Below are 26,174 nucleotides of genomic sequence, written 5' to 3'. Positions count from 1 at the left end.
AATTCTCCCTATGTTTTTATGCACAGTGTTTTGCAGATTCCTTGAAGCAGGGTTACAGTTTCCTCCGTAGCTATCTAGGTGAGAGCAGATTTTATCACTACATCTCCAGAAGTGTTAGAGTGCCACTAAAATTTAATTTTACCCAGGGTGGCACTGGAATTTACTTGAATGCATACACCTTTTTGAATTTTTGTAATGCACAGGCATTCCGAGAGATGCCAGTTATGATTCAAGGTGAAATTGCTCTCCTAGGTTTTCAAAATCCAAACTATTCATTATAGCTATTTAGAGCATTTTTCTGTGCAAGTCTAATGGCATGAGCACATTATGTTGAATTACTATTATGCTGCATCAATTGAATTAACTGCTGAAGTCAGTCCACATCCCAAATTACAATCTTATTCTACCTGAAATTCATTTAAAATCCACAGGACTTAATATTTCTTACAACGTCTGCATGCTAAAAGCTTATATTCATGGGCTTTAAGTAGCCCCAACGAAAACTGAATTGTAGGCTGGAAAAAAAAAAAAAGGAAGCCAGCAAGGACTATGATTTACAGGTGCTCCATCAGCGTGAGTCTTCTTTTGGAAGTAAACGGCCTGGCTAGTGAGGGAAACCAATCTTTTCTCCGGAGCACAAGTCAAAACAAGTCCTGTCAAAACCTATTCAGAAAGAATAACAACGGAATTGATTTTACCACGCATCCCTGGGCCAGCAGCGACAGCGTGTCATCTGCTGGAGTGGCCTTGGCAAACAGCTACCAAAGCACTTGACATGCATCACCCTCTGCTTCCTTTGGTGAAATCAGATGCTGGAGGATGACTGATACGCTTGCTTTGAAAAGGGATAGCACCGAGTTCAAGCCAGCGTCCTTGGTCGAGCGCTCCTTTTATTCATCTACTCACATCTGGAGGTGGGGAGCCATTACTGAAGACCGATCAAGGTGCACCACTACAAAATGTGATTTGTAGCAGGATGTTGGGAAATTTATTCAGAACTGACAGTAAAACACATTGCGATGCGGAGCTAAACTAGAGTTCAAGCTATACGCTGTCACATATCCTGAACTAAATCATGTGGGTGGCGTCCCTGCCTGTGGCAGAGGGGTTGGAGTTAGATGATCTTTAGGGTCCCTCCCAGCCCAAGCCATTCTACGATTCTATCATCAACATACCTTCTTATTTTTTGATACTCTAAAAGGAAAGAAAAACAGCCCATGAGTTGCATACATCCTATTTAATTCTTTATTTGAAACAGAGATGAACATTTTATCACAAAAGATCCAGTTTTTGAGGTAGGGACCTGAAGTTATGCATCTGAAGAAACAAATGCCGAAGTTTTTGTAAGGGGGTATGTACACTACATGAGAGTTACCTCTAGCAAACTCTGCAAAACAGGGTTTCGGAACTGATCTTGAATGAGCCGCTGAGTTTGAGCAAATGAGACCAAGGGGCTGCTTATGCTTAGTGTTCCTTCTGTGTCTAGCAGCCTGTTGATCAGAGCTTGAACTGAACACATTCAGAAAACAATCCAAGCTTACACTTCTTCCAAACTATCGTTTTTCTCTTCTATTGCTATTATAAAACTAGCCTCTTTCATTTGCTATCATCCTGGCTGAGATTCTATGATTTTTAATCAAAGTAAGATTTTATTGGTATGGGATCAACTGCTGACACATGCAAAATCCTAATCTCTACTTATTTATATGTAGAGAACATAATCGATGAGTAAAACTAAAATCATTATTCACTTTCTGAAGCCAACACAGCCTCGCACAAGAAGCAGTGACACCCAAAAACAGATGAAATGAAACGCTTTACTGCTGAGAGTTTCTACAGCTGCTCTGCAAGGGCTGCCACTTCAAAGAAGAGAAGCCAGGTGCCTTGAGCAGTCCCAATGACGCACTGAAGGCCACGAACCCGACATGGGAAATTGTTCTCGAATAGTTAACTGCAAAGTTTTACTATCTGCAAGCAAGGCAAGACTTCAGTATTGCTGCTGAAAAGCAGAGAGTTTTGTTTAAAAATATTTTTAAACAGTTACTAGAGGTTATGAAAGGCTCTTGGTGCAAACTGAATATACCTAATCCAGTAAATTGTCCTTGACGTGGATTTCATTTAACTGATACTCACAATTTGGTCCCCTTCCCCAAACACATGTGCTCTTCTCTTTGTGGACAGGTCTATGCTCTTTCTTCCTGTGCTCCTATTACATCCTCTTGCATTCCCCTACTCTTCTGCTGGGAAATTAAAATCATCACTCTAAGATGTAGCATTCTGTACTTCAGACTACAGGTATGAAACAACCTTCTCAAGGATTATCAAATGCTGACATTTGCAGCAGTCTGCTTTTGCAATAGCAGTTGTATGGTATGCAGTCATATCTGCAACAAAAGGAAAAGCTTCCTTTTATCTTTCAATGATTATCAAATACATTCTGCGTGCTTTCTGAAGCCCATCTCATTGAGATGCTTCTAAGAACAGTATTTACAACTGCACTGTCAGAGGCAAACATGCAATCTGCAAGAGCCAGGCTGGTGAGCAGCTGGCTTTAAAGCTCTTTTAAAAAGCTTTGGTATTAGGGATGTTGTTGTAAGCTGATACTGGAGTCTAATAATTTCCTTTTAATAATCACTTTGAACTGACACACAATCAGTAGCTTAGAAAGGTCCTTGTGACTGGCGTCAGCGTCAAGAAAAATCAAACAGAAACAGAAACTCCTACTGAACCCACTTGATAGGATTTTTTTTTTCCCCAATAGAAATTCCAGTTCACCTGGAACTACCATGAAGCCGGTTGTCTCAGTTAAACAGGTTAAGGCATGGACTGTGAAACAAAGGCTGGTGGGATGTACTCATGAAGTTCATACTGAATATTCAGATGACAAATCACCTACAGTTTCATTAAAATGTTTCTGCCCTCATGACTCTATGGAAAACCATACGAAATGAGGACTTAAACTGGCTAGAACATACTCAGTTTGCCCAAATCTGTGGACAAGTATTTTGAGATGTTTTCTCAAATGTCTCTTTTGATGGTTGCCACTGAGGTGTTAATTCTGAAACTAGTAATACATTTGAATGACAATAACAAATTCATGTTTGATGTGTGTTTTCCTTAAGAACTGGATTCTTGGAGTCATGCAAAAATAGCAGAACCCCACTTCAAAGGGACAAGTTGGAGAGGCTAGCTTCAGAGCTGTGTACAGAAAACCCTAGAAATTATCACCTTCAAAGGAAGGCAAGTCATAATACACATTAAAAACAAAACAGAGCATTTGGCCTCTAAGTTAAAGAATCGTAATTTGGAAGCTTAATTTTGACCAGAGGAAACAGCAATATTTCTGTTCAGTCAGTTCAGTGCTTGTGATGCTTTCACCAGCCAGTTCTACAGCTTGGAGAGGATAATTGAATTATGCAGTTCATACAAGATTTATTTCTGCCTCTTGCATTAACACCTATCATTGATAAACTCATCATCAGACACCAGAAAGTTACGAGGTTAAGGACAATTGTGTTATTAATTTTAAATAAATTGAGCATGTCAATCTTTTAAAGAGATTCAAAGTATTAAAAAAAGGCAGAGACAATGCCAGGAAGATGTATGTGCTCCTTCAAAACTCAAAGAGGATTTGCTTTACTCTGCTGGTACAGGTGGACTTATTTTCATTCCCTGAGCTCTGCAAGGAGAAGCACAAGGAAACACACCTCCTACCAACCATCATGCTTGTCTGCTGGTGCATCGCCAGTCAGGGATTTTGCCTGTTGCCCCTTAAACATACCTGAGGAAACGCAGCAGTGGGGACAGAGAGTGAAAAACAATAACAGAGAGGAGACAGGCTGAGGTTTGTGTTGTGGGGTTGTTTTGTTTGCCTTTAAGCAGCAGCCTGTTGGAATTTTGTCAGCTTAACAATCATGCTCTTCTGAGCACACTGATGAAAGCAAGACTAGAGAAGAAGGTTAGTGGGCCCATGGCTACAAGACTTCTGAATAAGGGGTCAGGAAACATGACCCCATCTGTTATGTCAGCTCAGACAGTTACTTGTGCAGTTTTCCTAGCTGCAAAATGGTTGATCAGGGCTAATACTGACCTTCATTACTACTACAAAGCATGAGTCCAAGAGAAGAAGAAAAAATAAGCAGGGGAATGATTATGATACAAAAATGCAGTGTTCAGGGCAGTGGGGATTTCAGGAAAACTTTTTACTGTCATCCACAGACCTAGTAACTTCCCCAGTAATAAAAGATATTCTGCAGATAAAATGGAAACAGATACCTGCACTGAATTATATCTCTCCTATGACATGTGCTTCCTTTACAAAGTTTTTGCTTATAAACTAGAAAAGGAGGTATACATCTGATTTCACCAGGGAAAAAAAAGGATCCTATATCCTTATTTACTGGTTTCTAATTGCATGAAAGGATAGATACACACTAACTTCTACTCATTAACTTTAATCAAAAGAATTCTTGGCTATTTCATTTAAGGCAGATTTAATCAAGCAAGGTTGGCTCTGAAGTGAAATTACAGTCTTTAGACTGTGGAACAATTAATTTAGAGTTTTGCCCTGCAACAGGTCCCTGATGAAATACTAAATTAATAGATTGCAACAAGGCTCTTAGGATAGGTAATTTTAAACATAGGTTAGGTGCTTTCTCTCATGATGTATAGGTGAAAACCCTGTGCCAACTTGCCTGTTATTTTTCAAAACCTCTATGGAAATGTGAGATATTGGTCAAAAGACTTTACGTTCTACCAACAAGCACCAAAGCAAAAGTGTTTACTTTGCAAATATGTATCACGCTAGAGATCAAAGACTTTTTTCTCTACAGGTTCATCTCACACACACAAAAAAATATGCATAATGTGCTTTCTTACCAACAACATACTGTGAAGCTTTTGGTTATTAAGCATTTTTACCAGCTAGGATAAAAAGGATAAACAAGTAACTTAATGTTTTACCTAAACTTTGCATTCATTGTGATTTTAAATCACAATCCTCATAATTTGGGGGCTTTCTGGAGTCTTCTACTCAAATTAACATCATACCTGTTACAATGAAGTAACATGCCCACTTCTGAACTAAAGCTGAAGCAAGGTAATTTATGTGGCAATATTAAAAATAAATAAATAAATAAAAGCAACACCCCACCAGCAGCACCCAATACCCCCTCCCCCATTCTAGCTGCACTGAGCAGTGCCACAAAAGCCCTCCTGCTATTCTCAGTACTTCTGCTCCTCTTGTGGCTAGAACCCAAGAGGTGTGGTGTAGGAAAAAAAAAACTTCCTAAACTGCTACAGGTCCCACAAAGGACGTTTTGGGCAAATGCTTTTATAATTAGGCACAAGAAAAATTTCCCTGACTAGACCCAAAGAGAGGCAATTACAGTAGCTGTTTAGATGCGTGCAATAGAAGTAGTTCTCTGCTGTACATTTAGCTAATTTTGAAGAGTAGTTTTGCTCCTGCAACTCCCAGTCTAACTGCCTCATTTTCCCAGATCAGACCGTGAGTTGCAATTTAGCCTTGACATAAGGAGAAGAGTCTACGAGACCATTTCAGTAACCAACTGCTCGATTCAGCACACACTTTAGACGGGCTGTTGAACTGAAATGACAGCCTCGGTTGTTTTATCCCTTAAAGAGGTGCATATTGCATCTTGAAATTTCATTTATGTGCGTACTTGGAAAAAATGTAAATTAGAACAAGAAACTGCTGTTCCTCAGGGGATGCTGCTCAGGAACGTGCTGGACTAGTCAAAGCTGTTCTATCCCACTCCAAAATTAATCTAAAAAGTCCAGGAAAAACAACACAAAGCCCATTCAAGATATGCAAAGATCTAATACAGAAACTGGAAGAGGAGATTAATTTCTTTATTGTCCACCACAGGGATGACAGCTCTACTAATGATCTTACAACACAGAAAATTTGTTCAGAACACTATTATTAGACTGGTATTTGTCAGACTGTCATACATTTTTAGTCAATAAGGTCAGCTCAGACTTCAGGTAAGAACACACAATTTTTTTTGGTCTAGAAGATGGGCTTTGCTTTTATTAAAACTGCTGTATTAGGTCATTAACTCTTGCCTAACCATGGGAAACAATCAAATAAGCTTTTGTACTATATACAATTACTAGATTAACATCACCTGCAAGGTCTACAAGCCATCGCATAGTGTTTACAGCAAATCAAGGCACAGAATGGGGTACGAAAACCAACTGAATGCATGCTAGCCATGTTTCTGCTCATTATCAAGGTCTGACTTCCTCACCCTTTACCTGATCCAGTTTCCACATGAGAAATGTGCCCTGTTCAAAAGGCCAAGAAACCATGTCCCTTACAGAGGCAATCCATCCATTACTACTTTCAGGTTAGTCTACTGAAACATGCTCAAAGTTCACCCCAGACTGAAAATGATGAGAAAGCAACAGACGGCATTTTAAATAGAACCGGTGCCTGTGCCATAGTGCACTATCACACATTCTCTGTCTGCCAAATAGTTTCCCAGTATAATTCAAGATGTGCTTTGAGTCTTCGAAGACTTCATGGGAAACAATCACTAGTTAGGTGGTTTCTTCCACTGCTTTGCAAGGAGGCTGCAGTTATGTTAGCTGAAGATCACCAGCTACTGACCTTCAGTGCAAAGCCAGAGCAAACTACTGCAAAAATGCACAACGAAAAAAAGTATAAGATACCAGGAGTAGAGGTCCAAACATCAGGCATTTTTGCTATTTTCAGGAAATGACGACAAGCTCATTCCATCAAATTCCTCATGTCAGGAATGGTAATATTTACTTGGCTCCTTGTCCTCAATATAACTTTCTCTTGACCATTGGAGACCTAGAGTTTCTCCAATGCTGACTGATTTGCCAAGATTACTGAGTGGTATGGCCCACTGTACTACCCAGCATATGGCAAAACATATTCATGTAAACAGTGCTCATATATTTTTATTATAGTATTTGCAAAATATATAGGTAATACAGTTCTAAATGACTTAAATTAGCTAAAATAGATATAACATAATGTAAAGCTAAAAACTGGCTACATAGAGAGCCATAAATACTACATGACTGTGATCAAAGCATCACTCTACACAGCAGTTTTAACATTCAGAAACGTTACAATAAAGTCGGTTAGGAAATCAATGAAAGGTCAGAAAGATTAAGGGATTAAATTTCTTACTGGTACAAAAATATGCAAACTGAGTACTAGACGTGAATGCGGCCATGCCTTTATGCCCTCTATGGAGGACACGAAACAAAAAACAGATTACATTTTGTGCTATATGTAAGACAGCCTCACATCAAAAGTCAGTGGGAGGATGTTTTGTTTTTGGATCAAAGAAAAGGTGAAGTACATAGAAAAAATCAAAACATGCCAGAAAATATCCCAGTTGGAAGCAATCTACTTTTATATTAATTTCTCTAAAGCTCTACTTAATGCTATTTCAGCTCTACAAAGAAAGTAATTCTTTACGACTTGCATGATCAGGTAATCCCCATGTGGCTACAAAACAGTTGTGGGGTATATGGTTTAGTCTTTGTTCCTACCTATTCTTCTTTCCCAAAACCCCACCTGCTGCCCCTGGGCTGCAATAATATGCGCATTAGCATGGAAATATAAAGACCTAAAGTGCGATAGGAGTCAAAATTGTGCCATCCACACAGCACTGTAGAACAAACAAAAACCCCAAACCCTCAAACTCAGTAACTCTGTCCACCATAAAATGAAGCTTTAAAACTAATTCAAAGAAAAAAAATATACTCCAAGCTGGGTTACAAAATAAAGCTCAGAGATGCCTAAATATCACTTTCCTTCTGTCATGAGATATTTGGATATAGTAACCATGATAAAATAGTAAATCTTCAGATAACAAATTGCATTTAAAGCAGCAAGTTTTTTTTAATCTCGTCTTGCACAGAGACCATCTGTCTACAGTGAACACTTACCTCATCCGCAACCTTTCCCCACTAAATAAATGTACCTCCTGTGAACATCTCCAAAGAGTTGTTTTTTTCCAGACTAGGATTAATTTTTTTTAAAGGCATATTTCATTACTTTGCAATCTACTGCTGCCATCTCCTGTGTTAAATGAAGCAGCAAGTAACTTCGTACTTACAAGTAGGCTATTTAACTATGACTGTACGGGAGTGGTTTCTGCTGGTCAAGCAGATAGTACTCCACCTAAATACACTTCAGAATGCTGTGAGGAAGATGCCATTACCTCTAAGTGACTCCGTCTTTCTGCAATCACTCGTTCATCCTTGTTTCCAAAGAGCTTCTTCGGAGGGAATTCTAAAGTAGCAAGCTAGAAGATATTAAAGGATGAATTGGCATCATAAATGACAGGCTAAAATGAGAAAATTCTCTTTAAAACTACAAAGCGTCTGGAAAGAAGAAAAAGTCAAATATTCATGAGCTACAGTATATGCTATTAGCAAATATCCCATTATACATTTCTACCGACAGTATTATGATCTGGTCTGTAGCACAGCTGAAATAACAACACATTTTGTTCATATGTGAGTGACAGAAAGCAAATTTAGGAATTAGACTGTCACATTTACGGAGTTGCAAATTGAATCTAATGTTTTAACACCTACTAAGAAGGTAGAAAGATCTCTTCAGGAAGTTTTTTTAAAAGACTGCATTCAGTCTCTTAAAAACTGTGGTCTCCAATTGTATTGCCATTTCATTTGTTCATCTTTTCTTATGTTAGATCATAAATGTAATATCCTTGCATTTAAAAACTATCACTGGAAGTATGCTCTGGAACGCAGCACTGCTAGGTGCCAGCTGACACCTGCGCACAACCTGAGGAATCTCCATGGAGCCTTAAACCGTGACAGCTTCCTTCACAACAGGGACGGGCTAAGAGCACGTACATCCACTGTGATGGCAGCTCTGATGATAGCAAGAGGGACTTCCTGAGCTGTAACTCAACCATAGCTCAAATGCATTCAAATATATGTCCAGGCAGGAAGGCAACAGTTTAATTTGTAAAGAGAATCCACATGAACAAACAAAATCCTATTTAACACAATCAAAATGAAAACAAGGCAGGAGCAGAACATCTAAAAATGACTGTTCAGATCTGTCCTTTTAGGAGTTCAACACAGAGGTGTTCAAAGCTGTTTTTCCATTTCTTTTTCATTCTGTAGGAACTGTAGCAAGCCACTCTAGTAGAGGAGAAAGCAAGGGAACTTTATTCCTTTCCTGTAAATCAGCAAACAAAACATTTGAACTAATTCCAGCCAGCTGTATCTGGAAAACATACAACTCAACAGTCGGTAACACATACCAATGAACTTTGTCTGCTAAACCACTGCTGCTGGGAACGATGTACAAGAAAGCAAGTCCTCTCCACGTAGTCCGTGTTTGCATTTTAAGGCAGTTGAAAACAATTTCTTTCTAGCTTTCACGGTATAAGATGGAAATACGCAACCTTACAGTGCTATTGCTGGAGTTGTTTTGCAGGCAGAACCCCTGTGTAAAAAATGCCTCTTGCATGAATTCCCCAGGCTATCTGATGATATTGAAATAATAAACAAGATGCATCATTTTCTAGTATATCACCACATATAGGACTGTAGAGAGTCTACGGCTGGTTACAAGGAGCAGAAGTATACCGAATTAAATGAGGAGCTTCATCATTAACGTTGAATGTAACCTTTCTTAAAATACAAAGGAATTCTGCAATACAAATAATTTATTCCCACTGTCTGGTTAAACTCTGACTTGGATAGTTTTATAGAAGTGTCTAGACACCTTCAAATGAGCGATATCAAGTGATGTGGGGCACCAGAAGAGATGTCTGTTCTGCATCAGTCTTGCCAACATGCCCCAATTATATTTCTCAAGTTTTTCCAATCATATTCTTCTCTGTGTGCCTGCTTCTTCATGTTGGCAGGACAAGCAGTACACAGCCAAATAGTATCCTGTAATTATGTCCTTGGGACTTATTTTCACTGCATTACTCACTCCTTAACCTATACAGAAATATCAGTGCTAATATTTTCAAGGGCTTCAAAATCCCACCCCTGCAGAAATTATATTTTATTAAGTAGTACTGAATCATGTAACTGCTAGAAACAAACAAGGTAAAACAACTACCACCACAATCCCCTCCTGGCTCTAGGAAGACTGTTTTTGAATTTATTTACTAATAAATACTTTATTTATAGAATTTTAAAATAGTGTCTGTCAAGAAAAGGCCAATTTGTACAAATGAAAAAAAGCTACTGCTACCACTTCCTCAGAAATACTCTGTAGAGACAAAGCAAGGTATCACATCTGAAACCAAGAATGATTTCTGTATCTAAATTAAGTTTGATTTTAACAGGTTTTGAGGGACTACTTCAACAAAACTTTGGGATGGGCAATGGCCTTTGAAGTGTTTTCCAAAGCTGTTAGCTTTCTGAATATATTTTAGGAGAAAAATGGTTAGTTGTATTTTCTAAAAACAGCCAGGCTTGCTAAACTCCTTGACAGGTGGGCCCATGCAAACCTCATGAGGTTCAACAAGGCTAAGTGCGAGGTCCTGCACCTGGGCCAGGGCAATCCCAAGCACAAATAGAGGCTGGGTGGACAATGGATTGAGAGCAGCTCTGAGGAGAAGGACCTGGGGGTGTTGGTGGATGAGAAGCTCAACATGAGCCAGCAATGCGCGCTTGCTGCCCAGAAAGCCAGAAGTGTCCTGGGCCTCAAAAAAAGAAGCATGGCCAGCACAGCGAGGGAGGTGATTGTCCCCCTCTACTCTGCTCTCGTGAGACCCCATCTCGAGTGCTGTGTTCAGCTCTGGGCCCCCAAAAAGGATGTGGTCCTTTTGGTAAGAGTCCAGAGTAAGGCCACAAGGATGATCAAGGGGCTGGAGCATTTTTCCTATGAAAATGTAGCGGAGGGAGTTGGTGTTGTTCAGCCTGAGGAAGAGAAGGCTCCAAAGAGACCTTACAGAAGCCTCCCAGTGCCTACAGGAAAGCTGGGGAGAGGCTCTTTGTCAGGGAGTGTAGAGATAGGACAAGGGGCAATGGCTTTAAATGAAAAGAGGGTAGATTTTGCTTAGCTGTTAGGAAGAAATTCTTTACTATGAGAGCGGTGAGATGCTGGACCGGGTTGCCCAAAGGAGCTGTGGATGCCCTATCCCTGGAGGTGTTCAAGGCCAGGCTGAATAGGGTTTTTGGCAGCCTGGTCTAGTGGGAGGTGTCTCTGCCCATGGCAGGGTGGTGGAACTGGATGGTCTTTGAGGTGCCTTCCAACACAAACCATTCTGAGATTCTATGAAACTCATTCTAACAAAAGTAACTGGTCACATAGATTTAACGTTCCTTAATTTCCAAATCATGCCAATGCACAAATCTATGAAACCCAGACAACAGAAGTCCATTACCACAGACAAATCTAATACATAAAAGAAAGGCCTCAGCCAGTAAACCTGGCTCTAAAACACCTCAAGTTACAACTGAACCTAAACGAAAATCATTATTTCACTGCTGATCAACATCTGGACCAAAATAATTTGGTTTTGGTGAGCTATATGCAACAAAAACTTACCATCCAGGTCAGAATGCCACTGTGCCAAACTGTATTTGGAACACGTATGCATGTTACTTATGTCTGTAATACTCACATGTACAGAATATACCTACACATACATGTATGTACCTGGAAAGATTTTACATCCTGCACAGGACACATTACAAATAACCAATTATCTACTGCAGTAACCATTTCTACGTGGGCTAGATGCAGAAGGTACGCAACCTCGGGTCTGCTGGCATAACTCCATGTCCCTGCTTGGCTGCTTTGTCTTTCTCAAGGGTTCTCTGGCTCTTCTCTTGGCCAAACTATTGGCAGTTGCCCATCACACAAACAAAATGCAGGCCACTTCTGTCATACGCCAGATGACCTCGCAACTACATGGCAGCAAAACCTCCAACCGTAAACTTCATCATCATTTCAGCAACCCTTGGAAGCTCTGAATTGTTCCAATATGTCCTACTCCACTATATGCCAAATATCACACGAGATACAAAAGCAAATGTGTTCTTTAGAATACACTGCAAACTTAATTTTCCTCATTTGCCATTACAGCAGAAACAGACTGCAGAATCTAATACCCATCAAAACAAAAAGGAGACATCCAAAACTCTCTAGGCTCTAGTTTCAGACTGTCCAAATGCTTAAGCAGACATCACAGCACCAGTTTTCACCCAGTTCACAGTCTGAAGATTATCTTTGCAACATAAGAACCAGAACTGTTTATGCAGCAATGTGGATTATGTAATTATGTGGCTGTGTAATTTCACTGTCATAGGAAGCTGATCCATTGTAGTATATTTATATAAAAATACAATATTAATACGTTTACCAGAAGTAATGTACTTTTACATATGGACCATTGATCTCTGTCAATGTCTTATAAAGTTAGTCCTTCAGTGTGAGGGAAAAATACTTTGGTGCAAGAGTTCCAGAAATATGCAGTGATTATAAAAATGTTCTCATCTTGTCGTAATTTTCACTTACAAAAAGAAAAAAAAAGCAGTCCAGTAATATGAATATATTGATGCAATGATAAATGTTGCCATAATTTCCTATAAATATTCTCTACCATGATGTGCCACTTGACAGGAAGACTCAGAATATGAAGCAAATTGTGTGCAATTCAGAAAATCAACAATTCAGCTGAAGTTTCTCATACCTCACTCATTTAAGCCAAATCGCAGTAGTGAATATTTCAATAAATTCATCAAATTTTGTTATTAGTAGTGCTACAAAGCCTTCAAGAAGCTACATGGTAACTTCAAATGAAATTACCATTGCTACAGGTAAATACACACAGCACAGTACGTGATCAAATTGCATTTGTTCTTACTACTTCAGTATGTAAGATATATGTAGGTATATAGATTTTGCACAGAGACGTTTGCCTCAGCTCCAACACTAAAAGAATTTCACATTCTCCAGATTCAGAGGTATCAATTATTCTTTTCAAATTAAATGACCACGTACCCTCTAGCTCAAATGTACTCTTAAAGGGTCACACCTTGACTAAGAGATGAGGGTTTTGCAGTAATATAAAGCGTAACCGCGGGACACTACAGGTGATAAGGTAAATTATTCTACTTTCCTGAAATTTCTGAAGCATGGCCCTCCTCTCCCAGCCCCCCCTTCCTGCAGTGGCAACGAAAGTGTTTGGCAGTCAGTTTTTTCCTTCAGTTTGGATGTTTTGTCATTTTCTAGGGTTGCTGATGAGGTGATGTGTTTTCTGTCAGGGGAAATAAACGGGCATATTCCCCAGCTTGACAGGAACAGTGAGCTAGAATGATTTCCTGAGAAGCTTCTGCATGTAGTATGCAAGATTTCTAATTTTTGTTTTGGCTGCAGAAGCATTTCCCTACCACACTTAACTACAGCACCACAATAACACAAATTGCATTATACAGAAACCAGTGGGCACATGTATGCATATACATACCATGGGCAAGACTGGGACTACCCTTAGGCCCCAAATGCAAAAAAAAGATAATGTTTTAAAATAGTACAGAGAGACCTCAAGACTGCATATCAGCACTCCTCATGTCTTTTAGGCATTGAACTTTTTACAGTTAATGATGTTTATCCTATCTGGCAATTGTTGCTAGGCAGTAGCAGACTTCAGGAGAGGCAAACAGTCATTTGCAATTTATTCCCTAATTTCTTTTTAATAAATAAAATGGCTGTGCTTTATTTCTGGTCTTGTATTACTTGGGGGCATGTTATTTGTCTGTGTCTCAGCAACCTCATCTCCAAGAAACGACACCTACCTACCAAGATATAGTATTTGTGAGATTAATGCAATCAAATTCAGACAGTCCCAGGTCCAATCCTCCAGTCAAAGGTGCTTCAGACCAACCAAGTATTATCCTAGCAAATCACAAACAGATTATTCAGTTCCTGTATTGCTCTCACATTTCAGCCAAGAGACTGGTTTTAACTAGGTTATCATCAAGCATTTAATGCTGGTAAGAGTAGCTGGCAGAACAGCAAGTGCCCTTTCTTTAGTCACCTGTATTTTCTTATATACAACTGTAAGATTCACCTAATTCTGGCAACAGCACTGTTGCGGTTTAACCTGGCAGCTCAGCACCATGCACCCCAGTGGGATGGGGGAGAGAATCAGAAAAAGGGTAAAACTTGTGGGTTTAGATAAAGACAGTTTCATAGGACTGAAAAAGAAGGAAAATAATAATAATGATAAAAGAATACACAAAACAAATGACGCCCGGTGCAATTGTTCACCACCTGCTGATAGATGTCCAGCCAGCCCCCCTGAGAAGCACCCACCCATCCCCAGCCACCCCCCCAGTTTTATTGTTCAGCTGGATGCCGTGTGGTATGGAATATTTAGCATGCACTGGTATGGACCAGTTGGGGTCACCTGTCCCAGCTGTGTCCCCTCCCAACTTCCTCGCTGGCAGGGCAGCACCAGAAGCTGAAAAGTCCTTGGCTCTGTTTAAGCATGGCTCTGCAACAACTAAAGGATCGGTGTGTTATCGGCATTATTCTCATCTTAAATCCAAAGCACAACACCATACCAGCTACTAAGAAGAAAATTAACTCCAGGACAAGCATATAACTATAAACACATACACGGAATCACACACTTTTAAAGTAAAACCATGCATCTTCATAGCCTTCAACTACTGTGACCCAGAAAGAGATGCAAATTTGGGGACTGGCCTTTTGGAAACCAGGAGAGTACAACTGAAAGCTCTGATACAGTAATAGATTTTGCCTGGGACTTGGAATATTCATTTCACGCTCTTTAGGATACAAAACTGTCAGCAGTATAAGGGTATCCTCTATATTCAGCTGGAAACTCTTCACTGACACTAATGGAAGTTTGCTAGGGACCTGCTGGATTTAATTCGGTTTAGGGCTTTTACGGTACAGTGGAACATAACATCTTAATGCAAGTCTTGCAAAGTACTTTGCAGATGGTATTTCAATGCAGAGTGGACCAAAGTAAAATACCACATAACGCAGTCATGTAGGCTTGTCACTTCTGAAGCGTGAAATTGTTCAAAGTGTTATGCTGCCTAAACATAAAAAAAAAAAAGTGCCATTTTCCTACATCAAGCAAAAATCTACAGGATTTGAAACTTCTCATTATTTCTGGTGGGTAAAATCTATGTTTTAGTGCCTACAATATAGTAAAAGATTTTTTTAAGAAGAAAAACAGGGCAGACATTGATGGAGGCTGAGTCATCTTTAATCTTTCATCCCAAATTCTCTTTGTACTTCAGTGTTTTGATATATTTAAATGGGGGAAAAGGGGGAAAAAAAGAAAATTAAGGAAATGCTAACTATTAAATTAAAAAGTCAGTCTTCTTTAACTCTCATGTTACTTTTACAACTCTGAATTTTCTCATTTTTCAAAGGGCATGTCTGACTTTTGATCCTTTGTACCAGAATTCTCTGTCACAGATGAGAAAAATCAAAGAGAAGAATGTGGCACGGTTTTGCAGCCAGTGTGGCAGCTGCACCAGACTTGATTTTGCAGGGAGTAATGAAAGAAAAAACTGTCCTAGTTTCACTTTTTGAAGTTTAAACAAAGTAACTTAAGCCTCAACTTCTCAAGATGTACTAAGACTCCCAGACTCTAAAGAAATTGGACAAAAGCTGTATTTTTAACTAGGAACTTGCACTAAATATTTAGAAATTTGGCAACAAGATTTTAAAAAGCTTAGCTTCTGTATTTTACTGGTATTTTGTCTGAAATAAATCACCTTTTCTATACAATTTCATAGGACAGGCTTAAGCAAAGGGAAATAGCGAACATTTAATGAACACATTAAAGGCTATTTTATAAATTCTGAAAAAAAATCTAATGGAGATCAAAAACAAATCAATTGAACATGTACTGTTCACTAAAAAGAAACAAACAGAATTAATTAAAAGCCACTTAAGTCACATTTTCAAGTTACATAGCTCAAAATATTTGAAGCTTAAATGACATTTTCCCAAAAGTGAGCCAATAAAATTCTAAACTTACCCTTATTCAAAAAATAATAACGTAGCTCACAGTCACGTAAACCCTACAGTGTTTCACTGATACAGATGCAATAGGCAAGTGATGCCCTCAGAGGACAGGAAGGTTAAAGACAGTACTTCCATTGTCAACTAACTGAGGAGAGGGAGTAACCATAGGTTTATTTTCTGGATATTCAATTTGTCACTTATTTTTCTCTTCCATTTCCGATTTTCTCTCTTAACTTCCATTTACTTCTCTTCCAATGTGTTATTCTCTGCTTCCCAGGACGTCTCTATATTATTGCTGTCTTTTTCACTATGCTTTACCTATTTTTTTTTCTTATTCCACTGTCCATTTGCTACATCAAATTTCCTACTCCCATACCTTCTTCTCTGCTATCTGCCAGAAGAGAGGAGAGATTTGAAATCTCAGAGAGAGGACACCTGAGCAGCTATGGATCGCCAAAGCTCTGAGGTGGACTCACGTCAACCTTCTGACACAGCGAACTCCTCAGAGAATAAGCAGCTTTTAAACAGCAACAAAGCCACCACTTACTATAACAAGCAAACAAGGATAATCGACCTCCTAAACTAAAGATAACTCAAGTGACCAGGGAACAGAACTGGAAGAAGCTTTTACGCAACTTTCTTCCTACCCACAAGATCCTGCAGAGGAGTCCCACAGAAGGGCCCCTGGCACCAGCCTAACAGCCAGTCCTTCACCAGCTTGGAGGGAAGCACTCTCTGCTCCGGCCCCTCTGCTCCCCAGCTCTTTGCAGTGTTTCTGAGACCCAAGGAGCTGCTCCAGGCCCGTCCCTGCTGTCTCTCAGCTCCTCCGTTGGAGCTGCAGGTTTCCAGCTTTCCGTTCTCACCTCTCCTTGTTGCTACAGGCTGCAACGTCTGGATCTCACTCAGACGTGCACGGAGGAATGAGCATCTCCCTCCTCCCTTGAGGGAATCTACCCTGAAAATCCTAAATAAATCAGTCAGCAAATAACTTCCTCCTGAAAAACACGAGAGACTGTATTGCAGAGCAATGCACTGGAGTTTCTATTTTTCTCTCTGTCTCAAGTACGATTTATGTCCCAATCCAGTTTCCCATCCTCTTACAGAACAACCTTTTCTCCAAAAGGAAGCTGTTTTGCCCACATGCATGAGAAGAATATTTTCTTCCTGCTTTCTATCATTGCCCTGCAACACTGGCACTAAGACATGCTGAGAAGCACTATCACTTACGTTCCCACCCATAAGCATATGCAGTTCTCTTCTGACATCCCTCAAAGTCTAGATGCCATGACTATCCCCCCGGACAATCCTCTCTACAGTCCCCAGTCCATGAGCACCTTCTCAGGATGCACAGGTTCCCACAACCCTGATATCTCTAACTCTGGGTAACCTTCTCAGCAATTTCAACTCTTTGAAGTTTTAAGATCTTCCTGGCATCCTTTCCAGCTACCATCCTCAAAGACGGTCATCTCCAAAGAACATTTCAATTTCATCACTGAAGAGGGATAAGTACACAAAAAAGAAATTCACCTTCCTGTGAACTTCCCCAAAACCTCCCTCTGACGATGCAAAATTGCCAAGTGGGATTGAACACCACAAGTTTCTCTTTTGCAGTTTGCTGACTGTGGCTCACCGTCTTTGAATCAAGCCCACCTGTCTATCAAAATCATCCGTAATTACCAAAACTGTTCAAGAGTTCTCAAGCAGGTCGACCTAGACTCAATACGCTTTTTTGAAGCTACGGTGAGACGTGGATGCCACTATTTATTGCATTATTTTAACTCCATTTAGTCTACTGCCTGCTATTGAGAAAATCAAATTAACTGCAGCCAATGAAGTTACCTGGCATTACAGAGGTGTTTTTACTTTCCTTAAAGCAATTTTTAGACTAGTCGGAATAATAACACACCAAAATAGAGCCATAAATGATGCAGAATATAATATTTGACAAATTACTTCATCGTTTTGTTCATTATAAGCAGTACGATAGCGTTTAAATACAGAATACCTACAAAACTATAAAAATGAGTGATAGGATATATCACTGTTCATGCAAACCTTTCACAGCACTATAAAACTACGCTGTTTTCTCTGGGAATTTTAATCTCTTAAGAAAACTGGAAATTAATATGGCCAGGGCATCTTTCTAAATGTAAACCACTACCTGCGTAGCTGAGAATTATTAACAAAGGGAAGAGGGACAAAAATTGGCCCAGGTGGCTATAAAATGCATTAAGTTTCCTATGCAGGCTGTAGGTAGCAAGAATAAGAAGGTGCAGAGACAGCATACATCAACCAAACGGATATAGTTATCTCACATGTACACCAGCCAAAACCAAATGAAAAATAGTTAAATATGCTTCTCAGATATATTTGGAAAATATCTTTTGGATTAAAAAATATACATATATGCCGTGCCCTTGCTACCTTGGCTTTGCTCCCTTGTTTGTCTATTCCTTATTCCAAGATAGACATCTTTGGGGAAGAATACCAGTGCCATGTGGCAGACCATGTTCTAACACAAAGGTACGTGCTGACCTACAGAGCCCACGGACAAGTTGAAAACATACTCTCTACCTTTTTAGCCTGCGATTTTGCAAACTAACCATTATTTTTTGTGTGTAGTTTCAGGTCATGGTGCTTGTTTATTTCTTTAAAGAAATGGCAACAACTGCTGGGTGTGCAAGGTCACATCTTCAAAGCTCAACACATTGATTTATCTTCATAAACATGTGGCACAAATCCCACTTCTCAAAAAGAAGAAAAAGGAATTTTCTGGTGCTCTGTACGGGGTTTATTTACCTTTCAAAAATAATTTGGGATTTGATTCATTATCCTCCCGCTGGGATTTCTAGCAAGGTTAAGGCGGCGTCCCTGCACCAGCACGCCAGGGGAGAGCACAGGCAGCAGGCACGGGGGTGCTGGGGCTGGGTAGAGCCGTGGCCGCTCCCCACGCAGGACACTCAGGTTGCACCCCAAGAAGCCACTGTGCCTTTTGGCTTCCACAACAGGAGCACGTTCAGAGAGAAGTCACTGTAGCAGTTTTAACAGCTCTTCCAGAAATGATTTGCTTCTTGCATACGAGCTCATCTCAGTGACATCTGGCAGCGTTTATGAAACATCCCCGTCTCGTGTGACCAACTGATGCCATAAATTTCAGTCACCCTTGCCTTTGAGAAATGCTAATAATGAAAACTCATCAAAGAGCTGCAGTAATTTCTACTGCTGACTAGATGGATGCCTTCCTGACTACTCAAAATTAATGGCAGATCTCAGGGTCTTAAAGAACAGCTGTCACAGAGAAATATACCTGCAAACAAATACGTAGTGTGCCTCTGCATTTGATTTGTTACAGGTATAAAGCTGCAACTCTCACAACAAACAGGACTGATTACAAGGAGAAGTTAGCTAGCCTTCTGTGTCGTTTAAAATGATAAAAAACAGAGAAAGAGCCATCTAAGTACGCAAATGGGAAGTTTAAAAGCAACTACCGACTCCCCCCTCCAAGACTGAGAGTGGTTTATAGCCACATAGATTATACATAAATTTTCACTTATATCTACTCTTACAGACACTATAAAGCTAGCCGCTTTATCACAGAATTAAAAACAAGCTGTAAACCTCATACAAATTAGGGATTTTCCCCCACTATCAGCGTTGTCACTAGGTGAAGCTTAAAATGACTGATAACTAAATGCAATAAACTCAAGAGATACATTTTTAGGGGGCTGCTTTCAAAGGATTTTGAAAAAGCAGCTATGGGGACCACAAAGACCACTGCTACTGTTTCATTACCCTCTTGAGATCCTAGTGTCACGGAGGTGACTGAGGATGTATATTTGTTTCCGAGCATACCACAATTTATTCATCGCACACTTGATGAGAAATGCTGACAAAGCAAGATCCTCGTATACCCTACATATGCAAAAGCTCCAAGACACGCTTGACTAAAATGCCACGATCCTGAAGTCAGCATCATTATCGGGGGGGGTCGAAGATGGGATATGTTTAACTACTGCATGTATTCAGGGCTGGGACACGTCAGCAACTTCCCAGTTACTCTCTGTTAGCCGATTTCTACAAGACCGGTATTTGTGTCCCCAGCAGGCCCTACACCACTGAGGCAGTACAAATGCTGCTGCTGCACCTACACAGGTTTCAGTAACCCTGGAGAGCAGGGGCAAGGTACAAGACTGTAAGGGTGTTGGTTTTTATCCAACATACATAACAATGAGTTACAACACATAAGGTGCAATCAGAATGGCAATTATGTTGCTCCAAATATGTAAATAACCCCTGAAATACAGTAGTTTGCAATTACTATTAATAACAACTTTGGTACTAGTCAAAAATTGGGCTGACCTAAGAAGTGTATTGCTATATACTCCAATTCAAAAAAACTAAAATTGGAGTTAGAACTTAAAGTGCAGCAAGTAATTTAAGGATTTAAAATATTGCTAAATCATTGCTGTAGCTTTTTTTTTTCCCCAGAAAAAAATGCGTAATAAGACTAGGACATGCAGCATTAAGATGAAGACTGGAAGAAATTTAAAGTATTTCATAAAAAATACAGTCTACACTCAACCTCAGCTCAGCATTGCCAACAGCACTGTACACCACAAGTCATTAAAGTATCATTAATGCCAACAGTACATAGAACCGAGTATGACAGAAAATAATAGCTTCGGTTCAGAAGAGACTGGCCAGAAACGTAGCTCTGATTCCTTTTATCATTCACAGCTTCATAACCATTTATAGATAATTACGAACTAATTGCATGTTTTAGCATTGGCTCCCAAAGCTCTGAACCCACAGAAAGGTGTGCTTTTTCATCTCACTGGCACTTGCATCACAGACATCCGCATAATGGCATTTGTCTTTTAAAGGAGACCACACAGTTCGCCCTCTGCACTATTACTTCTGGCCTTGGTTCTGAAATTAGCCCTATAGTGAACCAGACTGCATCCTCTACCTTTACTTTTCTTCTCCTTGACATTTTCAATTCTGTATCTCCAGCTCAATATTCTTCTTGAAAGCCACTGCTTCTTTAGGTATATTTTCATATTAAACCATAAGAGATTGTATTTTATTGATTTTGTCACGCAGGGATGTCTAATAAATTTTACTGCTTGGGCTTTCTTGCTTTGGGCTCTGTAGTGGGATAGAAAATTCTCTCTTGTAAGACGGAGCCTTCTTTATGCTCTGTGTTGCACAGACAGATGGTAAAAGACACTTCCAGGTTATCATTATTATTATTTTTTATTTATTTACTTTACAGCAGTCAAGAAAGCATCCCAAGAGCCTTACAGGAAGATCTCCTTGTGAACACACAACCCAAGGTCGCTCATTTAGAAACAAACTGTATTACTGGCCATGCAAGGCCAAGAAATTTGTTTTCTTCCTTTCTTCCAAAGCCAACTCATTTCTAAATAAGAAACAGAACACTATTTTCACCATAGCAAATCCTAAACCTCATTAGCAGAACAAGATAAACTAATATTTACAAAAGACCCTCAGGTAAGAAGTGCCTCTTATGGTAAGCAATTCACCCTTTAACCTTTCTACCTAAAGCACTGTATGGTAAGAAGGGGGATATTTGCAACAGATCACTGCTGTTACAGTCAGTCCCCCCTTGATGTTTCACCAGTCATTGGTCCACTATGGATGGACCCTGGACCTGACCTCTTAATTGCTCTTGCTAGATGATGTCTGACACTCTTACAAGCTCCCTGCTCAGGTCCTGCTGGACTGCCCCCGGGGCTGTTAGGCCCCGCTGCCTGTGCTGCAGCCACCCCAAGCTCCTGCCTTGCCTTTCCTCGTGGATTAGCCCCGATCTTGCTGCTCTCTGGCAGGTGTGTAGGATCCTCTAGTGGGATGGTCAGGGTTGAAGACTTGCAGTAGATGCTTTCAAGAGCTAAGTGAAGACATTCATCTCTAAAGCAAAGGCAAATATGGTCTATGGAAGCAAGGAACCATGCTTCATTTTAATCTTTATATCCCAAAAGCTGGGACAATAAGTCAGTATCTCAGCATAAAATACACCTCTTCTTCAACTCTTCAAGAGCAGCTGGATAAACTGTAAGCCATAAGCTTATGTTAGAACACCCAACATCTGTTGTTGTCAAATACAGAGGCAGAAAACGATTTTTCAAGAGATTTTCCGTCCTTCAGACTACTTCAGCCCTATCTGAATGGCACCTCCACCAGTTAAATCACCTGTACCTTAATCTGATTTAGACAACAACTCACTCATTTGCTTAATACAGCAAAATCAAAATAAACATCTAAATATTCTCAGTATGCAGCAGCACCTGCAACCTATATCGACCTGTTCATTGTCCCTGAGGTTTCAAATGAACAGAGGACAATCCTGTAATATCCTGCCCAAACCCTGCCATGCGAACCTCAAGAGAAACTTGTTATAATCCTCTTGATCAGGTGGTGAATTAAAATTATCCTAATAACTTCGTGACTCCAGCTATGTCAGTAATACCATCTATACATCTAAGGAAAAAATGCAACTGGCAGCATAGCTGGAAGCAGACAGGTTTTGCTACTATCCACGCTATTGGTTGAAAGTAGCCTGGATATGTTCACAGAAACCAGAGTTACAGTTGAGTCATATCCTAAATCAACTGAAACCAAAAGGATTCTACTTGAAAAGTCTACTTAATCTAGCAACATATCCCTGACCAACAAGTGAGAACAAGTTGTTCTTCACAAAACTGTTAGGAGATAGCTAGACTGTCAATAACAGCTAGCGATTAATGGAGCACAAGTCTTAATGTCTTCCAAAGTAAGGCAATTCTTTAAAAAGAGAAAGGAACAGCCAAAACTCCAATCCTCTTCTCTGCCTTTCACTAAGCATGCAGAAAATAGAAAGACAGGGTTGCAGCCTAAGGCATTCCCAGTGCCTACAGACACTCAGGAGCAGCTAAAAATGGCTGAATCTTAGCGAGCAAGTAAAACTCTAGTTAAATTGTCGAGGAATTGTTCTTCTTAGAGGCATGCCTCTCTCACAGACAGCTATTATCCATCCAGAATTATTTTACTGGTAAAACAAAATGAATACTTTGATACCATGCAGATTCACTAGATAATTGAGCAGAGCTTTGAAAATCAGATTATCAAATAATCAAAGCAATTATCCCGTCAAATGCTTCATGAATTATGAGATGAAGGACTCACCCCTTTCAAACTCTTCTTTTTTCAATTCCTATGATGTTAATGTGTAAGACTTTTGCATAGCACAATCAGTGAAACCTGGCATTTGATTTCTGCCTGCAGGTTAATCTTGTCTTGTGCTGAATTTATCTGGAGACCTATAAAGCCAATGGCATTTTCCCACGGAACTCTTTGGAAACTCACAGGTTTCATTAGTTGCTCAGGACAGACCAAAAAAAAAAAAAAAAGAGTTATCATTGACCAAACCACAGCAGGGAATGTGGGAAAAGGAGGAGGTATAGAGAGAAACTGCTTCTGCAGAACTGCCTCTACCAACCCAAGAAAACTTTTCTGCACAAATCTAGCATACCAGACAACAATTATTGCAAATAAATCCCAAAGGCAGGCTTTCACAAGGCTCTTACACATTCAAATTCAGTTTTATGACGCAAAATTCAGACGCTGAATTCATTTTCCCACTGGAAATTGATAGGGAATGGTATAGTATGCTGGAAGCAACCATGCCAGTGGTTTTGCTATGCCTCAGATGCTCATGTCCCGGTTGGCAACTACGAATTCAGACAGGCCACATGGAATAAATACACTTCCCCACAACCGAACCTGCAATGAACTATATGATGTGGTTAACAGGGATGATTTTTACACTTCATTTGTGGGAACAAATTCTCCTGTTCATATACATTTGCAGACTGACATACTAAGCAAAGTGCTAAAAATTCTTTGAAAAACAGCAGCAGCAGAAAGTCTCACGCTACAGAAAGAAAGGCCAGATGAAGCATTTAGGGATCTACCACTTCAGTTACTTCTGTAGCTAATGGCAAGCTAAGGCTGACATGGCAGTACTATGTATACAAACCTACAGGCTCTCACAATTCTCTGAACATAATGTAATTAGCAATGTGAGCTGAAAAAGTGTATGTGACAAAATACGCTTCCTGTGTTTGTACTTCCTGGCTGTTAGAGGTGACAAGAATATAAATGCTAAAATCTAAAATTATCTATACCATAATTACTGCAATTTGTACTGAATAAAGGTGAAGGCTATAATCACATGCTTGTATAACAGTATTATAAGGTTTACATACAGATATGGATTCTAAAGATTACTACTATATTTTTCTTTCAATATTTATGGAAAGATACATTACTACGGAGAGCAAAGTCCTGGGCAAGAACGCAAGAAATAAGGTCTGCCAATACTTGATCTTTTTTTCAAAAACTATTTTCCGTATGCTTTTCTATACAAGTATAATTCTGCCAGATGTGTTATTCTAATACCCATCATGGCACTCACTATTTAAAAGCACATTAGTGTTGCAAACAATTTGCATGTTAACCTGTGCTCAAATATCCAGTTCTCTGAAAGAAGACAAAGACAACTGTTAGACTGCTTATATATGCTTAGCGTTTGTCCTAGCATTAGCATGTTAGATTTACTACTCTTACTACATTTTTCCATTGTTATTGCATTTCTCCTACATAAAAACAAACCTACAGGACATATTCTTGATTATTTAAAAAATAAGTCATTTCAAGACTGACAGTTAGTATCCAGAAGCATCCATTGAGTCAAGCCACAAAGCATCAACAAGTTCATTTTTTCACTGGGTCAAATTTTCAAATGCAAAATAAATCTTAAAATATTGTTATATACTATGCTCACTAAGAGACATGGAGCTTGTAGAAATGGAAAGCACCTGAATTAAGAATCCACATATAGGAAAAAACAGACTTTCTAAAATAATGAGATAACATTTGCAGCAAGATTTGTACCATCATGTTCATTACTATATGCTACACCCTGCTCTCTAGAGCATGTAAACCTGTGATTTTAACTTGCTTCTTGTTCGCGAGTCTCTAAACATCAATCTCAGCAATCACTGAACTTGTGAAAGGATTGGGACTTTGGTCACAGCAGGGTCAAGCCTTTGGCATAAGCATTGAAGATTTCAGAACAAATTCATTTTAAATAGTCTTAGAAGTTTGTTTTTTCTTTTTGTATTTATTTTTTTTTTTACAGCCACAGTGCTGTTCCATTTGCTACAACTGAACACCAGAAACGTACAGGCGTCCAGAATTTTGCATTCAATACACATGTACAACCTAAATCTTATATATTAAGTATACAGTTACTGACACACCAGTAAATGACAAAATCCAATGGTAAAACCAGTGGAGTTTCTGGCAGACCAGCTGTGATGCAACAAGCGTTTGTCTTCTGCCGCCAAAGCAGCTCCTAAGCTCCAGAAACTCACCAGTTACATAGCAACTGGCTCAGCAGCCCCGCAAGCCAAGTGCCTCGAAGTTATTGCTTCCTCATCCTTTTCCCTTTTGAAGTAACCCCAGGAGATTAACACAGTTTTACGTTTAATGAAATGCTACAGCTGCACAGTTACAAGTCAGAAAGTGGAAGCAGTCAGAAAGCTAAGATCGCAGCTGAAAAGCTGCCCTAACTGCTCTGCACAAGGTACGCCGGCCTAGTGCTGGTTTGGGTTTAACTTCTCTAACTGTATTCTCTCTTAGCTGGTAGAATTCTGCATCTCAGACAAGATTTTTTAAAACTGTTACACAAATACACAGAGCTCACCCAATTACTTTATAACTATCAGAAGAAAAAGAACAACAACAAAATTAACAAACAAAAACTCCACTAACCATGTCTTGAAAGTTACCAAAAAGCTGTATTTATCTTTCAGTGACCCTTTTGATAATCTCAGAATCTGGGATTATCAAAAATCAGTGTCTTCACCTCATATTCATTCCCTTACCATCAACTGTGCTGGCATTTCATGTTGAAGATTTCTTCCACTTATTACTTATCAAGAGCAACAGAGGTACAGACCACTTAAAAAGAAAGTGAAGATCTTTTCCTTCTCTGGGGGTCAGCCAAAAGAAGAGGATGGAGGCAAAAGGAAAGGACTGTGAGATCAGTCCGTGACGGCTAAATAAACAGTTCGTGACTCTTCAT

At 39.6% G+C, this 26,174-nt stretch overlaps 1 protein-coding gene across 4 annotated transcripts in view; it reads right to left on the bottom strand.

The window, feature by feature from the left end:
• Nucleotides 1-26,174, bottom strand: part of KIF16B (kinesin family member 16B) — a 140,057-nt gene that overhangs the window by 8,798 nt on the left and 105,085 nt on the right. For 3 of the 4 annotated variants that reach the window (XM_048060978.2, XM_048060975.2, XM_048060977.2), the window contains one exon: nt 8,229-8,312. The exons of the other annotated variant lie outside the window; for it this stretch is intronic. In XM_048060978.2, coding sequence (XP_047916935.2) covers nt 8,229-8,312 — 84 coding nt within the window. The remainder of the gene's footprint in view (nt 1-8,228; nt 8,313-26,174) is intronic. 4 annotated transcript variants of the gene reach the window in all.

The sequence above is a fragment of the Anser cygnoides genome, chromosome 3, assembly GCF_040182565.1.
Source record: "Anser cygnoides isolate HZ-2024a breed goose chromosome 3, Taihu_goose_T2T_genome, whole genome shotgun sequence".
Classification (NCBI taxonomy): domain Eukaryota; kingdom Metazoa; phylum Chordata; class Aves; order Anseriformes; family Anatidae; genus Anser; species Anser cygnoides.
The sequence above is the reverse complement of the archived record's forward strand: the minus strand, read 5'-3'. Positions and strand labels throughout refer to the sequence as shown.